This window comes from Dermacentor albipictus, chromosome 3, assembly GCF_038994185.2.
Source record: "Dermacentor albipictus isolate Rhodes 1998 colony chromosome 3, USDA_Dalb.pri_finalv2, whole genome shotgun sequence".
Taxonomy (NCBI): domain Eukaryota; kingdom Metazoa; phylum Arthropoda; class Arachnida; order Ixodida; family Ixodidae; genus Dermacentor; species Dermacentor albipictus.
In genome coordinates this window covers 144,651,344-144,668,597 of record NC_091823.1, presented here as the reverse complement: position 1 = coordinate 144,668,597, position 17,254 = coordinate 144,651,344, and the positions used below count along the sequence as shown (strand labels likewise).

Sequence of the window (17,254 nt, the reverse complement as noted above, 5' to 3'; positions counted from 1 at the left end):
AACAACTTTCCCAGATATCATGTAATGCACAGTTACAGGACCGAAAATTCAGCATGAATGATTTCAAATTTCTTCTAGTAAAATGAATTAGGCTCCCTAGAGCCAGAGTGTAAAATCACGAAGACGGCGAGAGGTGTCATTCTGTCGGACCTACGCGACAAGATGCAGTACGGAAAGCCATCCAACGTAGCGTCACTTCTAGGACTTGCCACTTACCCTAACGAAACACGACTCAATGTAGGCTTTTCGAATTGTTATTTCAGAAGATTACGTTATTGAAATGACTGAGGCAAAGCTTCTAGGATGATGAAGATGCAAAACGTAATTAATGCTCAATGAGTACAGTCGTCAATGAGCTTGTTTCGATTTCACCGGTGCTAAGGCATTACACAAATATACACCTAGCTTCAAGCAATTATCCGTAAGACTTCACAGAGAAATGAAGAGGGGAAGAGATAACTCAGTAGGAGGCGTAGGGGGAGGATCTGAAGCAGGAAAGCCTAACCGAGGCCACTTGCTCTGGGTTATCCTCTGCGCAAGCGCGAACGTTCCCAGTTGTGTCAGTGATTCACTTCATCATTGGGCGCCGATGGGCACTGTGGTCGAAGTTCCCACAATATTTTAAAAGAGAGCGAGAAATAGAAGAGAGGAATGGCGGGGAGCTTAACCAGACACATGTCCGGTTTGCTACCCTGCCCGGGGGAAGACGGCATGGGGAAAAAGAGAGAGAGCGTGGAAGATTCGCACCGAATCTTCACACGGTTCCAAAGACCTGTCGACTTGAGGTATTTCAAAAGTGTTTTCGTGGCTTTCGGTGCCATCAACGTGCACGGCCAGGGTCCAAGGATTTTTATGTCGGAAGATGGTCTAGAGCGCAGCTGCTTCAGTGCTGTCCGGAGAACTTCACTCTCGACGTCGCACTGAGGACAGATACATATGATATGTTCGATTGTTTCTGTGGTTCCACATAAGTCGCACACGGGCGGATCCCCTATTCCAAAGCGGCCCCGCAGGGGCGTCTGCGTCAGCAGGCGTTTGGTGTGTTGCGACCCCACCTACCCGAGCACACGAGGGTTGGACCGTCCCGCGTGTAGCCGTGCGCGGCTTAGCCATGTCCGGGGAAAGGGGGATCCTGGGGGTTGAGCCGATGCCGGGTGTTTGGACCTTTAAGGCCCCCCGGCGGAGGCAACACACCCCTTTGGCCTCTGCTTCACGTAGACGGCACCCCCGGAGTGATCCACCCGGGGGAAATCGGCAGTCGCCTTTTCCTGTCTCTCTCTTCGCACATGTTCGTCTTTCCCTCTCCCTTTTAGTCTCTCCTGTCTTCTTTTTTTTCTGATAACTTCCAACATTCCTGGGGGCGAGGGTTAACCTGGTGTGGTATGACCTACCTTGGTTATAACGTATGTGGTTATAGCGACGATGTACAGTTGGCATGGCAGGGCTTGTTTCACCACATACCTTGCCTTGTCCCCTTGTTGGGCTCGGTGGTGAGTGACTGGCATCGTTGCTGAATACTCAACATATTTCATGGGAACTTCCAACCCTTTTTCAACCGATCGTCTCTCTAAAAGGGGGCGCACCGATGCTACATTTCAGTTTTCTCTAAAACCCTCTCAGGCTTTCCCGAAATTTTACGTTGTACACAATGACAAACCTGACAAAAAGGCAAGAACGATTTCACCATTCATTGTGGCGAAGTATCTCGGAGACCATTGGAGACGGCTATAAAATCACCAAGCTGGCCAGTGGGAACCTATTACTTAAACTGAAAGACAAAGCACAACATGACAAGCTAACGAACCTTGTACAACTTGGAGACATCCCTGTCAGTGTAACAGCACACCGAACCATGAATACGGCCAAAGGCGTAATCTCTGACATCGACTTGATGGACTTGACCGATGAAGAACTCCTGGAAGGATGGAAGGATGAAAATGTAATAAACGTACAAAGAATAAAGATCAGACGGGACAACAAGGAGCTGCCAACTAAACACCTAATAGTTACCTTTGGCTCTAGCACGTTACCAGAGACATTAGAAACTGGATATATCAAAATCAGGGTACGACCATACATCCCCAACCCGCGACGCTGTTTTAAATGCCAGAGGTTTGGCCACGCTTCCCAGAGCTGCCGAGGGCGGCTAACATGTGCGAAATGCGGCATCAATGATCACTCTGCAGATGACTGTAAGGCTGAGCCCCGTTGTAGTAATTGTAACGGTGGCCACCCTGCATATTCACGATCATGTGCAGTCTGGAAAAAAGAAAAAGAAATAATTACGATAAAGGTAAAAGAAAACATAACTTTCAGAGAAGCAAGACAACGCATCTCACCAACATTTGCACAGAGCACATCTTTCGCCGAAGTGGTACGTCGGGGGGCAGTACCACAACGGCACTTGGCGGACGCCAGCGTCCCGCATAGCGAGCGTGCGGCAACGCCACCCGCCCCCACGGTGGGAGCAGCGAAGGCTGCCCCACCTCTCCCGAATTTGCCCACAGTGGAGGCCTCTGCTGGTGCTGGCACCAGTCAGCCCAGCTCCGAGGTCAAGACAAACCCACCAACCACCAGGACGGTGGGCTCCAAGGCTTTGTCTTTAGAGACAAGGCCTTCGCGTAAAACATACCGCTCGCAAGAGCGCGTGTCCAGTGCCTCTCCAGATGCCATGGACACAGCACCCAGTCAGAAGGCGCAGTTGACGCCTAAGGAGCGGCGCGACATTGTCGACCGCTCCAGGAAAGACAAAACTCCAATTACAGGGCCTCAAAAAGGCGCTGTAAGCTAAATCAAGTCCTCTTTGACACATAGCACAACAATTATTTTAATATGGATACACTGATTATTCAGTGGAATATCAGAGGCCTGCTTTGCAACCTCGATGATATCCAAGAACTCCTTAATCAACTAACTCCTGAAGTGCTGTGTGTCCAAGAGACTCATTTGAAATCTAAACACAAACACTTCCTACTTCAGTATGTTATTTTTCGGAAGGATCGCGATGATGCCCTCGCATCATCCGGTGGCGTAGCCATCATAGCTGACAAATCTATAGCCTGTCAACACTTACACTACAAACACCCCTTGAGGCAGTGGCCATTCGAGCTGTACTGTTAAATAAGCTGATAACCATCTGCTCTCTATATATACCACCGCATTTTCAGCTCCACAAACAAGAATTCCAAACACTAATATATCAGTTGCCTGAACCATATCTTGTGCTTGGAGATTTAAATGCGCACAGCAACCTATGGGGCGACACGCGCTCCGACGCGACAGGTCGCTTGATTGAACAGTTCCTTTTTTCTTCAGGTGCATGTCTTTTGAACGGGAAGGAGCCCACGTATTATAACATGGCAAACAAAACATACTCCTCAATAGATCTTAGCATACCATCTCCTACTCTTCTACCTCACTTTAAATGGAAAGTTATTAAAAACCCATACGGCAGTGATCATTTCCCTGTAGTTCTAAGCACACCAATGGCTAATGAATGCCTTCCACAATTACCTCGCTTGAGAACTGACTCGGCTGACTGGGACACGTTCAAAAAGCTTGCTTGTTTATCCTGGGACGACATGTGTACTTTAAGCATAGACGCTGCGGTTGAATATTTTACGGTTTTTCTCCTTGACACCTTCTCCAAATGTATCCCTGTAACAAGTGGATTGTCAACAAAACGCCGTCTTCCGTGGTGGAACGATGAGTGTCGAAAAGCACGAAAGAAGCAAAACAAGGCATGGGGTTTACTTCGGGATTCTCCGACAGCAGAAAATCTAGTCAATTTCAAGCAGGTCAAATCCCAGGGTCGAAGAATGCGGCGACAAGCTAGAAGAGAGAGTTGGAGAAAGTATATATCAGGCATTAACTCTTACACTGAGGAAACAAAGGTTTGGAATAGAGTTAATAGAATAAAGGGTCGACAGTCTTACTCTCCTCCTTTAGTGAATACTCAAGGTGACAGCATGAAAGATCAGGCGAACTTTCTTGGCGCACATTTCGAACAGATATCCAGCTCGTCGCACTACTCTGAAGCATTCCAAAGGTACAAAAGGCAAATAGGACAACCACCAGAATGGAAAAGCACAAAATACTAGGCATACAATAGACCCTTTTGCATGGCAGAGATTCAGGCAGCCCTAAACAGCTGCAACCAATCTGTCGCTGGATCTGACCGCATCCTATATGAAATGCTTAAACACCTGCCGCCTGAAACACAAAAAACCCTTCTTTGTCTCTACAATTCTATATGGTTGTCCGGCCGCATTCCCTCTGCTTGGAAAGAGGCCATCATAATTCCTATTTTGAAACAGGGTAAGGACCCTTCTTTGGCAAATAGTTATAGGCCTATAGCATTGACGAGCTGCTTATGCAAAGTTTTTGAAAAGATGGTAAACAGTCGCCTGGTACAGTATCTAGAAATTAACAAGAATTAGATCCATATCAATGTGGCTTTAGAGAAGGCAGATCGACGACAGATCAGCTTGTACGCATGGAAATGTATATCAGGGAAGCGTTTGTCCACAAACAGCTTGTGTTGTTCGTGTTTCTTGACATGGAGAAGGCGTATGATACTACGTGGCGCTTCGGGATCCTTCGGGATCTTTCTGCAATGGGCATTCGGGGCAACCTGCTGAGAATAATTGAAAGCTATCTTTCTAACAGGATATTTCGTGTTAGAGTTGGCAACGTGCAATCTCGACCATTCATACAGGAGACAGGCGTACCGCAGGGTGGAGTACTGAGCTGTACGTTATTTATTGTTAAAATGAATTCCCTCCACACCGTATTACCTCGCACACTCTTCTATTCTGTCTATGTGGACGACGTACAGATAGGGTTCAGATCATGTAATCTTAGGAGTTGCGAGAGGCAGCTACAACTTGGCTTGAATAGATTCTCAAGGTGGGTGGACGAGAATGGTTTCAAATTGAACCCCCAAAAGAGCACATGTGTCCTGTTTTCTAACAAGAGAAGTGTACTACCACAACCCGATATTAACCTTAATGGAGAAACACTAACTTTCAGCCCTGAACACAAACTCTTAGGTGTTATCCTGGACACAAAACTTAACTTTATTCCCCACCTAAAATATCTTAAAGAAAAGTGCCTGAAGACCATGAACCTCCTCAAGCTGCTCTCTCGAACAACATGGGGCAGTGACAGGAAGTGTCTGCTTAGCCTGTATAAGAGTCTCGTACAATCACGCCTCGACTACGGAGCCGTGGTGTACCATTCCGTAACAGAGAGCGCGCTAAAGATTCTCGACCCAGTCCACAACCTCGGTATACGACTGGCAACAGGCGCCTTTAGAACGAGCCCTGTAGAAAGTCTCTACGTTGAGTCCGACGAATGGTCCTTACATCTACGAAGAATATTCTTAAGTTTATCATACTATATTAGGGTAAAATCAGACACCGAACATCCATGCCATTCGATCGTTAACGACCTGCGTGCTGCCGGACTTTACAGTAACCGGCCGCGTATTAGAACTCCTTTGAGCCTACGCTTGGAAGCAATGACAGAAAAAACACATACATCTCCCAGAATATATCCTAATGCCTCCCACTCGCATTCCACTGCCTTGGGATTGGCAGACCATAGAGTGCGATACCTCGTTTGTCGAAATAACAAAACATGCACCTGAGGCACACATACAGTCACACTTCCTCGAGCTCCAAGCGAAGTACTGCTGTGCCGAATATTATACAGATGCTTCCAGATCCTGTGCTGGTGTCGCGTATGCAGCTCTTGGGCCATCTTTTTCCACCTCAGATTCTCTAAATCCCTACACAAGCATTTTCACGGCTGAGGCGTACGCGATACTCACTGCTGTAAAACATATCAAACAAATCTCAATAAGGCCATCATTTTGACATTCATTAAGCGTAATAAGGGCCTTAATCAGTTTTCGAAAACATAGGAATCCTGTTTTTAATAAACTATGCATAGAACTATGCTAAGGCCTTAGTATGCAACCAAAACATCGTCCTATGTTGGGTACCTGGCCATGGGGGCATAAAAGGTAATGTAGCTGCTGACGAAAGTGCAACGTCAGTCGTCTTTAATAAAACGGATGCGGATAAAGCCATAGCAGCAACAGAACTTAAGCCATTCTTACGCCACAAACTCAGGAAGCACTGGCAGGACCAATGGGATAATGCAGTAGAGAATAAGCTACACCTTATCAAACCAAAATTAGGGAACTGGATATCTGAAAGAACAGCAAGACATAAGGAAGTGCTTCTCTGTAGATTAAGAATAGGACATACTTACGCCACTCACTGCTACCTTTTGACGGGAAGCGAACCTCCAACATGTACCAAATGTGGCAAGAGGCTTACAGTTATTCATGTTCTTATTGAATGCACTGAAATAGAGGCAGAAAGAAAAAAGTACTTTCCCTCCGCTTATATACAACACATACCGTTACATCCAGCATTTTTTATTAGCAACGAACCCCTTTTTTCTTTTCAATCACTATTCAACTTTTTATTTGAAACTGACACCCTAATTGTGATTTGGCCAGGCTACTTGTAGCGCGGCCTCGACCTGGAGGTCGTAGCTGAAGTGAAAACATTTTCTAGAGCACCTGCCTCCCAGCCCTTGCTTTCAAGGCCTTGCTGAGGCACTAGTGCTACAGATTTTACATAATTTACTGATCATCCGCATCTCGTGAAACATCTATTGTCATCGGAGAAACGATCAATCACTGTCATTTATAATATGTAGATATTCTTATTTTACGCACTTTAGAGCGAATTTTAGCTCCTTTTACATCCACATTGCACCACATGCATATTTTGCACTTTTTAGTGAATATTTTAGGCCACTATACAGCCGCATTTTATTACTCCTCGCAAATAAGTCACATATCCTTCACCCCGCAGGGGCGTCTGCGCAAGCAGGCGTTTGGTGTGTTGTGACACCACGGACCCGAGCACACGAGGGTTGGACCCTCCCGCGTGTAGCCGTGCGCGGCTTAGCCGTGTCCGGGGAAAGGGGGATCCTGGAGGTTGAGCCGATGCTGGGTGATCGGACCTTTAAGGCCCCCCGGCGGAGGCAACACACCTCTTTGGCCTCTGCTTCACGTAGACGGCACCCCCGGACTGACCCACCCGGGGGAAATCGGTAGTCGCCTCTTCCTATCTCTCTCTCCTCAAACCTTCGTCTTTATCTCTCACTTTTTTACCTTTCCTGTCTTCTTCTCTCTTCCATTTACTTCCTTTCTCCACGGCGGCAAGGGTTAACCTTGTGTGGATATCCTACCTTGGGTAGACCATATTGGGTTGTAGTGATGGCGTACGGCTGGCGTCGTGCAGGCTTGTACACAAGCTGTGCCGCGTCCCCTCGTTGGGCTCCGTGGTGGGCGGTCGGCGCTGTTGCCGAACATACACATTTTCCTATGGCAGCGCAAGCCTCTGTTGTTTATGATCGGCGTCTGAAGAGATGCCGCACCGAAGTGCCATTTCAATTTTCCTTTCAAAGCAACGCCCCAACATTTCCAAAGTACTATGTAGTGCATAGTGAAAGCAACATTCCGGTAAGGAAACTCTCTCCTTTCCTGGTAGCGAAGTGTCTGAAAGACAAAATCGGACCAACATACAAAGCATCCAAAATGTCTTGCGGGGACCTCCTCCTAGAACTGAATAACAAAGATCAAGCAGATAAGCTCTCTGAACTTACCAGTATTGGCGAAGCGACAGTGACTGTTTCAGCCCACAGAACACTTAATACAAGCAGGGGAGTAATATCTGAAGAAGACTTCATTGGTTTAAGCGACGAGGAACTGCTGGAAGGTTTCCAGGAACAAAATGTCACCAAAGTACAAAGAATAGTAATCAGAAGAAACGATCAAGAAATCCCCACCAAACATGTTATACTCACCTTCGGAACAAGCGTAATGCCTACTTCACTCGATGCAGGTTATGCCAAACTCAATGTGAGACCGTATATCCCGAATCCCAGACGGTGTTTTAAGTGCCAAAGATTTGGACATGCCTCACATGCATGCCGAGGACAAACAACTTGTTCTAAATGCAGCTCCAACGACCACCAATCAGAGAATTGCACTTCTTCGCCACATTGTGTTAACTGCAAGGGAGATCACCCAGCTTATTCGCGGTCCTGCCCTTGCTGGAAAAAAGAAAAAGAAGTCATTGCACTAACTGTTAAAGAAAAAATCTCGTTCTTCGAAGCCAGAAAAAGACTTTCGTACCTTCCCCGACGAAGTTATGCCGAAGTGACGCAGGCGGGGGCAGCGTCACCGAGGCCTGCAGAGTCCTCCGAGCCCACGCGCAGTGGTGCCGCAGTGACTCCTACCGCCCCCGTGGTGGAAGCAGTCAGTACTGCTCCACCCTCTTCGACGGCCCTGCAGACACCAGCCCCGCAGGGCCCCAAAATTCAAACGAACCCCAAGGCCCGAGGCACGTGTCTCGGCGCCTAACTCTCGGTCCTCCAGCGCCTCAGAGAGAGCGATGGAGGTCGTCGTAAAAACCTCGGTGTCATCGACACCCAAGGACAAGCGCTCTCTGGAGCGCTTAAAGAGGGACAAACTCCCAATAACTACTCTCAATAAGAAGGCGATAACCTGAAGGTTATCGCTCCTTTGTATCACCCTTCTTCAGATCTAAGTCACCTAATATCTTTTTTATCTCCTATTCAACTTTTAAAGCCATTTTTTACCCTTCAATTCCATAATGGCTTTTATTATTCACTGGAATTGTCGAGGTCTTTTACATAACTTAGGTGACATTAAAGACCTGTTATTTAACTTCTCTCCTGTGGCCTTGTGTCTACAGGAAACAAACCTAGGTGAAAAACACAAACATATATTAAAAGGCTTCACTGTTGTACAGCGCGACCGTACTCAGATGAACCGGCTTTCGGGTGGTGTAGCCATTGTTGTGCAGGGCGGTATTGCAGTCAGAGAAGTTCCGATTACCAGTCACATAGAAGCCGTTGCTGTCACCGTCATAACTCAAAAAAACATCACCATTTGCTCCCTGTATATCCCACCCCACACCCATTTTACCACTAAACACTTGGAAAATATAACGGGTCAATTACCGGAGCCATTTGTTTTAGTGGGGGATTTTAATGCTCACGGTACTCTTTGGGGCAGCACCAAAACTGACCAAAGAGGGCAAATGGTTGAGGGTTTTATTCTACCAAATGATATCTGCCTTTTAAATTCAGGTGCACCGACATACTTTTCACCGACTTCCCGCACTTTTAGTTGTTTAGATTTAGCGTTTTGCTCACCGTCTCTTTTTAATGATCTTAAATGGGAAACCATCGACAAGTGTTATGGCAGTGATCACTTGCCCGCAATCATCAAATTTTTATCATCACCACCAACCATAGTCACTAGGCCACGCCAGTGGAAATTACAGCTCGCTGACTGGCCGACTTTTACGGAAAACGCGAAACTGGAAGTCGTCTTTTCCCAAGAACTAAGCATTGATGAACTTAACAAAAAAATCACTGAGGTAATAATCTCCGCAGCAGAAAAGGCAATACCCCAGTCATCCGGTATTGTACACAAAAGGTTAAATCCCTGGTGGACGAACGAGTGTACCGAAGCCAAAAAGAAACAAAATAAGGCCTGGGGAATCCTACGTCGGTACCCCACTTATAACAATCTTTTAAATTTCAAACAGGCCAAAGCCAAAGCACGATTTATTCGAAGGCAGGCAGAGAAATCGTCATGGCGAAAATATGTATCTTCCATTAATAATACGGTCACGTCAAAACGAATGTGGGACCAGGTAAGGAAAGTTAAAGGAGAGTACACGTCATACACAATACCACTACTGACATGTCCAGGCACACAAACAACACTGCAGGACCAGGCCAACTCATTAGGTGAACACTTTTACAACATCTCCAGCTCAGCACACTATTCAAATTCATTCTTAAAATATAAAGAATCGGCGGAGAAACAGAGACTGCCCACCACTGGGGCTTCAAAGGAACCTTACAATAAATTCCTGACAATACAAGAACTGAACAGGGTTCTCTCTGCCGGTAAAAAAACAGCAACAGGTCTTGACCGTGTGCATTACACAATGTTGGCACACCTATCTCAAGCATCAGCAGAAACACTTCTTAAATTTTTCAACAAGATCTGGGAATCTGGAGTAATGCCTACAGACTGGAAAAATGCAGTAATAGTGCCTTTTTTGAAACCAGGTAAACCCGCAACGTCCGCAAGCAGCTACAGGCCCATTGCCTTAACAAGCTGTCTAGCCAAATCCTACGAGAGTATCATAAACATAAGGCTCACATTCATCCTTGAATCACGGAACCTGATAGACACGCACCAGTGCGGATACAGAAAGGGCTGCTCGACAACTGACCACCTCGTACGACTAGAACATGAAATACGTAACGCGTTTCTACACAAACAACACTGTCTCACAGTATTTTTCGATCTAGAGAAAGCGTATGATACCACGTGGCGGTATGGAATTTTAAGAGACCTGGCTGACTTGGGAGTACGTGGTAGAATGCTAAACTGTCTATCTGATTTTATGGCAAATAGAACATTTCAGGTACGTCTTGGCACAATACTTTCACGCACATTTACACAGGAAAATGGCGTTCCACAAGGTTGTATTCTGAGCACGACACTCTTCATAATCAAAATGAACTCTGTTAATAAGATCATACCATCCTGTGTGATGCACTCGATATATGTCGACGATTTGCAAGTGGCTTGCCGTGGCTCAAATCTACCCACTTGCGAAAGACAACTACAAATAACCATAAATAACCTTACACAATGGGCTGATAATAATGGATTCCGGTTTTCAACAGACAAAACTGTAGCAGTTCTCTTCTCCCAGAAACGAGGGTTACACGTCAATCCAGTCCTCACATTGCATGGTACAACCTTGCCGGTCAAAGAAGACTACAAATTTTTAGGCGTTACATTTGACACAAAGCTGAACTTCCTGGCCCACATTAACACAACTAAAATTAAAGCAAATACAGCATTAAATATCCTCAAGGTGCTATCCCACAAGCACTGGGGATCTGACCGAACTTGCCTACTACGCATATACCGGTCCCTCGTACGTAGCATCTTCGACTACGGTAGTGTAGTTTATGGTGCAGCTAGGCCGTCATACATCAAGCGACTGGATCCAGTTCATAATCTCGGCCTACGACTGGCAAGCGGCGCCTACAGAACATCGCCTGTCCGAAGTTTATACGTTGACTGCAATGAGCCGTCCTCACAGCAACGCAGAGCACTACTTACACTTTCCTATGTACTACGAATCCGATCATCACCACAACATATATGCTACAACATCGTTACACAGTGCAAATCAAGGACACAATACACAAGCAAACCGAACATGATTCGACCACTAATCTTACGATACGAAGAATACTGTCAGGCTTATGATGTTCCTCACGAAGCCCAGCAGGTTGCTGAAAGGCCACCAAGATTGCCACCATGGTACAATTTTTCACAGCTATGTGACTGGACACTAACACATCTGAAGAAAAAAGACGTTCCCCAAGAACACATAATACAAGAGTTCCGAGCTATACAAGAAAAATATAAACATTACACGGAATTTTACACCGATGGCTCCAAAACACAAGAATACGTAGGTGTCGGAATAATTACGAAAAATTGGCAAAATAGCATTCGGATAAATAATTTTTCTTCAGTGTTTACCGCCGAAGTTTTCGCAATATGGACGGCAGTAAAAAAAATTACCAGTGACAAGCAGACGAATGCTATCATATATACCGATTCGTTAAGCGCACTCAGAGCTCTGAACGTTAACTCCGCGTCCGAACCCCTACTTGGTGATATCCTAAACATGTTGGCCTATAACGAATATGGAAGAACCATACGATTCTGCTGGGTCCCAAGCCATGTCGGGATACCAGGGAATGAAGCAGCAGATAGATGCGCGTTCATGGCAGCACACAAAAGTATAACGCAAACAACACTTCCATACAAAGACAGTATCCGAGCTATTCATAAGGCCCTGACATTAAACTGGCAACTAGAATGGGACTCTTGCACAAATAACAAGTTACACACAATAAAACCCCAGCTTAGAGAATGGAAGTCGTGCTGTCACCAGCAACGCTTCTATGAGGTGATCCTATGTAGACTCCGAATCGGACACACACACCTGACACACAATTTTCTACTTAAAAACGAAAACCTGCCAACTTGCGAGAAGTGCCATGAACCACTCACCATAATGCACATTATAATGACATTTCGAAATATTGAAACACAGACAAAGGCTTTTACAGAATCTTTACAACTTACACATACCTTTACACCCCGCATCAATACTCGGAGACGAACCGCTAGTGCCCTTCGCTGACTTGTTCAGCTTTCTAGAAGAAACCGGTTTTTTACACAGACTCTAAGGTAACACAGCTTCCACTGCTTTAACATCTGAATTCTTAATATCTTGTGGCTCGCGCAGCATGGCCTTAGTCGCTTTTGCGCCATTAAACCCAAATTAACTAACTAACATATCCTTGAGAAGCACTGATCATCGACTTGGCGCTCTTTGGACACATCTGGCCCTTGCGCTAAAAAACACTACTAATCAATCAATCAATATTCCAAAGCGGTACGAGTACGCTATCGTATTGCACCCTGAGCCAGAGGAGGCACTATACGTTCGCCTCAGAGCGGGAAATTTTTTATGGCGTTTGTAACTTTATGGATGGATTCATCCTATGGAGATGAAACTTATGGAGGTTGGGAGACGACCAGTATTTGTGTGTCATAGCTTTAGCCATAATATGAAGCTTCCTTGCAGTGTCGATTCTTGATAAGGGGATTGGAACTCGTCGGGAATCCAGCTTGGCTTCGTCCGCGAAGTCATTAGAAGCAATTTCAGTACGTCCAGGTAGCCACGTAAGTATAATTTCATGCACTTAACCGATAGTTTGATGGTGATGTTCTTATATTTCATGTCAGCTGCTCATGAGTTCTATGACATATGGCGAAATGCAGACTGAAGTGCTGTCGCAAAAAATGGCCCATTTCTGAGGTTTCTCTTGCAGGAGATATTTGACAGCAGCACGCAGGGCTGCAAGCTCCGCAGCCTTTCATGTTGTCATGTAGGACAGTTTAATTTGATTGTGGTTTTCGTAGCCGCAATGACAACGGCACTTGAAGAGCTGGTAGGTGAGACTGAACCATCAGTATAGATGTGTATTCGGTCCCGATATGCTCATTGAGTAATAGCACAGTGATCTGTTTCAGAGCTATTGTGCAGCGTTTGGCTTTCTTCTTGCTGTTAAAAAATGCTGTTAACCACGGGAGCAATACAGGTTACTTATATACCATCAACGGAGGCTGCATTTGGTGTTGTAATGCATATTTGCACAACGAAATGAAGAAAAAAAAATAGAAAGAAAACCTGTTCAGCAGCATATTTCATCTATCGTTCAGGAAGACTGAAGTATTTTATGTATTTGTGCTCGCAAAGTATGGTGTAATTGATCATGTGCGCCCCAGGTGCTTGGTGCCTTCGGCAGGAATGGTTTAGTTTTCGAATGCGAGTAGAATAATAAATGACTTGATTGAAAGACTGCATATATATATGAACCGAGAAATTTTTTTTTCGTTTTCCATCTGCAAGGATTCAGTTATGACGTGTGATGTCCTACAGGAAGTCAGACCACCAGTACTGGTCAGAAATAACGCTAGTAGTGCGCCTTTGAACCATTGTAGTTTACTAATGCGAAATACTTAGGTGGTTCGTTGCGATGGCTACTAACCGGAAAAGACGGCTCTAGTCCAGAGACACAAAAGGTATCATCATTAGGCTCATCTGCGTAAGCAAGTATATAAATATAATGGCTGAATAATAGTTGAGAAATGAAACAAAGAACGAAGTAAAGAAAGAACGAATGAAAGAACTAAGGAAGAAAGAAAAGAAAAAGAATAAACGAATGCAAAAAGAGCGAACAAAAGAACGAAAATAGAAAGAATAAAGAAAGAACAAAGAAAAGAAAAATGAAATTCAGGGGTTTTACGTGCCAAAACCACTTATTGATTATGAGGCACGCAGTAGTTGGTGACTCCGGAGGTTAGACCACCTAGGGTTCTTTAACGTGCACCGCAATCTAAGTGCATGGGTGTTCGCATTTCGCACCCATCGAAATGAGGCCGCCGTGGCCGTGATTCGTTCCCGCCACCTCTTGCTTAGCAACCCAACACCATAGCCATTAACCAAGCACGCCGGGTGAAGAAAAGGAAGAGAGGGAGAGAAATAACAATAGAACGTTAATGTACTGCATTAGGTTCTCGCATGTGTCGCTCATGAGGTCAACATACAGCGTCATACGTTTACTTCACACTGGTTAGTTATGTTTTGAGAGAATTCTGACCCCTCCAATCGCATAAATATAATGCACTATCACGTGTCCAGCAAGTTTTCGCATTCACGTGTTACAAGAAGTGCACCATGCTGCCAAACTTTTATGCAAAGCATACTAGCCGCACAACCATGCTCTTCCTTGCTGCGCCGCGCGCGGCCGCGTAGCTACCATATGACGTCATAACAGCTGCAAAAGCGGAGGCTCAACTCGTGCGCTCGCTTGCGGCCGCGTAGCTACATAGCCGGGTCTCAGCTCGTCGCTCGCCTGCATGAGTTGTTTCTTCGGCTAGCCGAACCAAATATAGCCAAGCAACAGCAGTTCACCAGGCTATACGGTGGTTCAACATCTAAAATAGAGGCTAGTATGCTTCGCATCCTGGGCTTAACCTTAGCTAAGCCACAGCCATTTTTTTCCACTCTTCTTAGCATACAAGGCGTCCTAAAAAACGTAGACGTATTTTAGCTGCTCTGAAGCAGTATATTGTTTTGCCTAACTATTCCTTCTAAACGCGTTGGACGCGCACATGCATTTTAGATATTTATACCTGCTAGGCTCCTTAACTAAACATCACTGACAGCCATTTCTCAACACGCACCTGTTTCATAGAAGCTATACACAGTGTAATAAATAAAGCGTGGTTCTTGTGTTTCTTGCTACTCGAACTGAGATCGTTCTTATATTCAAGTTTAACCACACAGACCATCATAAGCAGCAGTGTCCCAATAATGCCAAACTCGAGCCCAAATCGAGCGCCAAGGCTAAATGCAGCAAGTTAGCGCGCAGATTCAGGAAGTCGCCTGACCATTAACTTGCGATTTAGTTTATGGACCTCTCGATTGGCGAGAAGTGTTTCTATGCTCCCGTAAATACAGTCGGCCATACTGAGCTCTTTTGTCCGTATACTTGCAGGAATGCCACTGCAACCGGAGGAAGGGAACAGCAAGAGCTGTGCGGTGTCTATGGCAATGTTTTGAACAGAAGGGATGCCTTAGAGGGGAACGCCATGGAACACACGGGCGACACAGGCCACTTTTGTGAAGCATGTGATCAGTCATCTGTGAAGGTGTCTAATTCTGTAGAACACTGCCACAACCGCAATGACAAAAAACACAAATGCAAAACCTGCGATAAGCTTTTCCATCGGGCTGATTCTCTAGTTAAACATTACCGCACGCACACAGGCGAGAGACCCTACAAATGTAGAACCTGTGATAAATCCTTCCGGCAGTCTAGTCATCTAGATAAACATAAGCACACGCATACAAACGAGAGACCCTACAAATGCCAAATATGTAATAAATCATTCCGGTGGTCTACTCATCTAGATAACCACAAGCGCACGCACACAGGTGAGAAACGCTACATTTGCAAAACTTGCGATAAATCATTCACGCGGGCGGAGTATCTGCGTAAACATCATTGCACTCACGCAGAGTAGAAACGCCGCGTATGCCAAAAATGTGCTGAATCATTCAAAAACGAATATGACCTCAACAGACATGTAGACTCGCAATGTGGAAAGAGCACTTTCGGTGGCGAAATCTGTGATCGAACTTTTCAGAAAAATTCAAATCTCTGTCGTGACCATCGAACAAAGCACGAAGATAACACACCGTATGAGTGCAAGCAGTGCGGATGTCGTTTTGCGGACAAAGAAACAAGCGATAGGCATGTGTGCCAGAAGGAAGGCAAGATGTGAACGATGCAGCCTGGTTTTTCAAGATCACGTGGCAGGACGTCGTCGCCAGGGTACTTCAATATCGAAAAATACGGCAGGTCTTCGCCAGTGCTCACTGTTCCATGAACTATGTTGTTGGTGAACGTTGCTTTATCAGTCATTTCAAGACAAACTTTATAGTGCTGCAAGATTTTTTTATGTAACTAGAGGGTTGAAATGTCAACAAAAGGTGGTTGACTCCACGTTTGGTTAGGCGAACTGTTTGTGTAGGTGTTTTAGCAGTGTACCAGCAAAAAAGCTTTAACGAACTATATTCGTAGTTATTTTGCAGCGTAAACAGAATATCGCTGATTAGTAACCATTTCAAAAAGGAGGTCTGTATTCTTGTCAATTAAAAAAGTTATTTCTGGCACTAACCGAGGTCCAAAGGCCAGGTTGCCTTCGAGAGGCAGCACATGTAGATGCATTTACGAGAAGGTATAGCAATATTGTATGCGTAAGAAAATTATTTACACGAAATTTTGTTCTTTCTTTGGCGTGTCTATTCATACCGCAGATGTTTATTCTATACCATACAATAAGCTGGTGACGGTAGTCACACTGCATTAGATTCAAATCATTTGCACCTTCACTATGTGATATAGTCTCCCTGTCGGAAAATTTTTAATTAGTCATGTTCTATTGTGGAGGGACCTTTGAAGTTTAAGCAACAGTTGTTTACCCACTCGGAAGTCGTCTGTTTTGACTCGCACTGCTGTTTTGTTGCAGCCGTACAAACTTTCTAGACTGATGTGACAAAGCTCTCTGTGCAATAACAACAATAAAGCTTTCACAAGTGTTTTAACATACGTTTACTCGCATACTCGTATACATTTTATCTCTGAACGCATTTCACCGGCTAAAAAATGTTAGGCTACCTCTCAGCGCGTGATGCGCCTGCCTGTACGAGACACTCTCCATCTTTCTCACCGATTATACATTCCTTCTATGCTGCAGCAGAACCTTTTTTAATCAAATTGCATGCGCAATACGAATACAATTGTGCATTCTTAAAGGCGTGCAAGAACCAATGATTACGCTAGAATCTTTAATGAATCATGAAGCAAATATGTGACGATCATTACCGTCAATCACTTATTGGATGATCGACGCATAAGCGCAGAACTATCTTTCTGCCCCAGTGTAAATCGT

The 17,254-nt window shown here is 45.1% G+C and overlaps 1 protein-coding gene across 1 annotated transcript in view; it reads left to right on the top strand.

Annotated features, from left to right (window-relative positions):
- The window catches only part of LOC135905348 (zinc finger protein 22-like), a 29,588-nt gene extending 12,677 nt beyond the window's left edge, over nucleotides 1–16,911 (top strand). The window contains exon 6 of the mRNA XM_065436379.2: nucleotides 15,295–16,911. Within this exon, the coding sequence (XP_065292451.2) occupies nucleotides 15,295–15,823 (529 nt within the window). The 3' untranslated portion in view covers nucleotides 15,824–16,911. The remainder of the gene's footprint in view (nucleotides 1–15,294) is intronic.
- The last annotated feature ends 343 nt before the right edge of the window (nucleotides 16,912–17,254 follow it).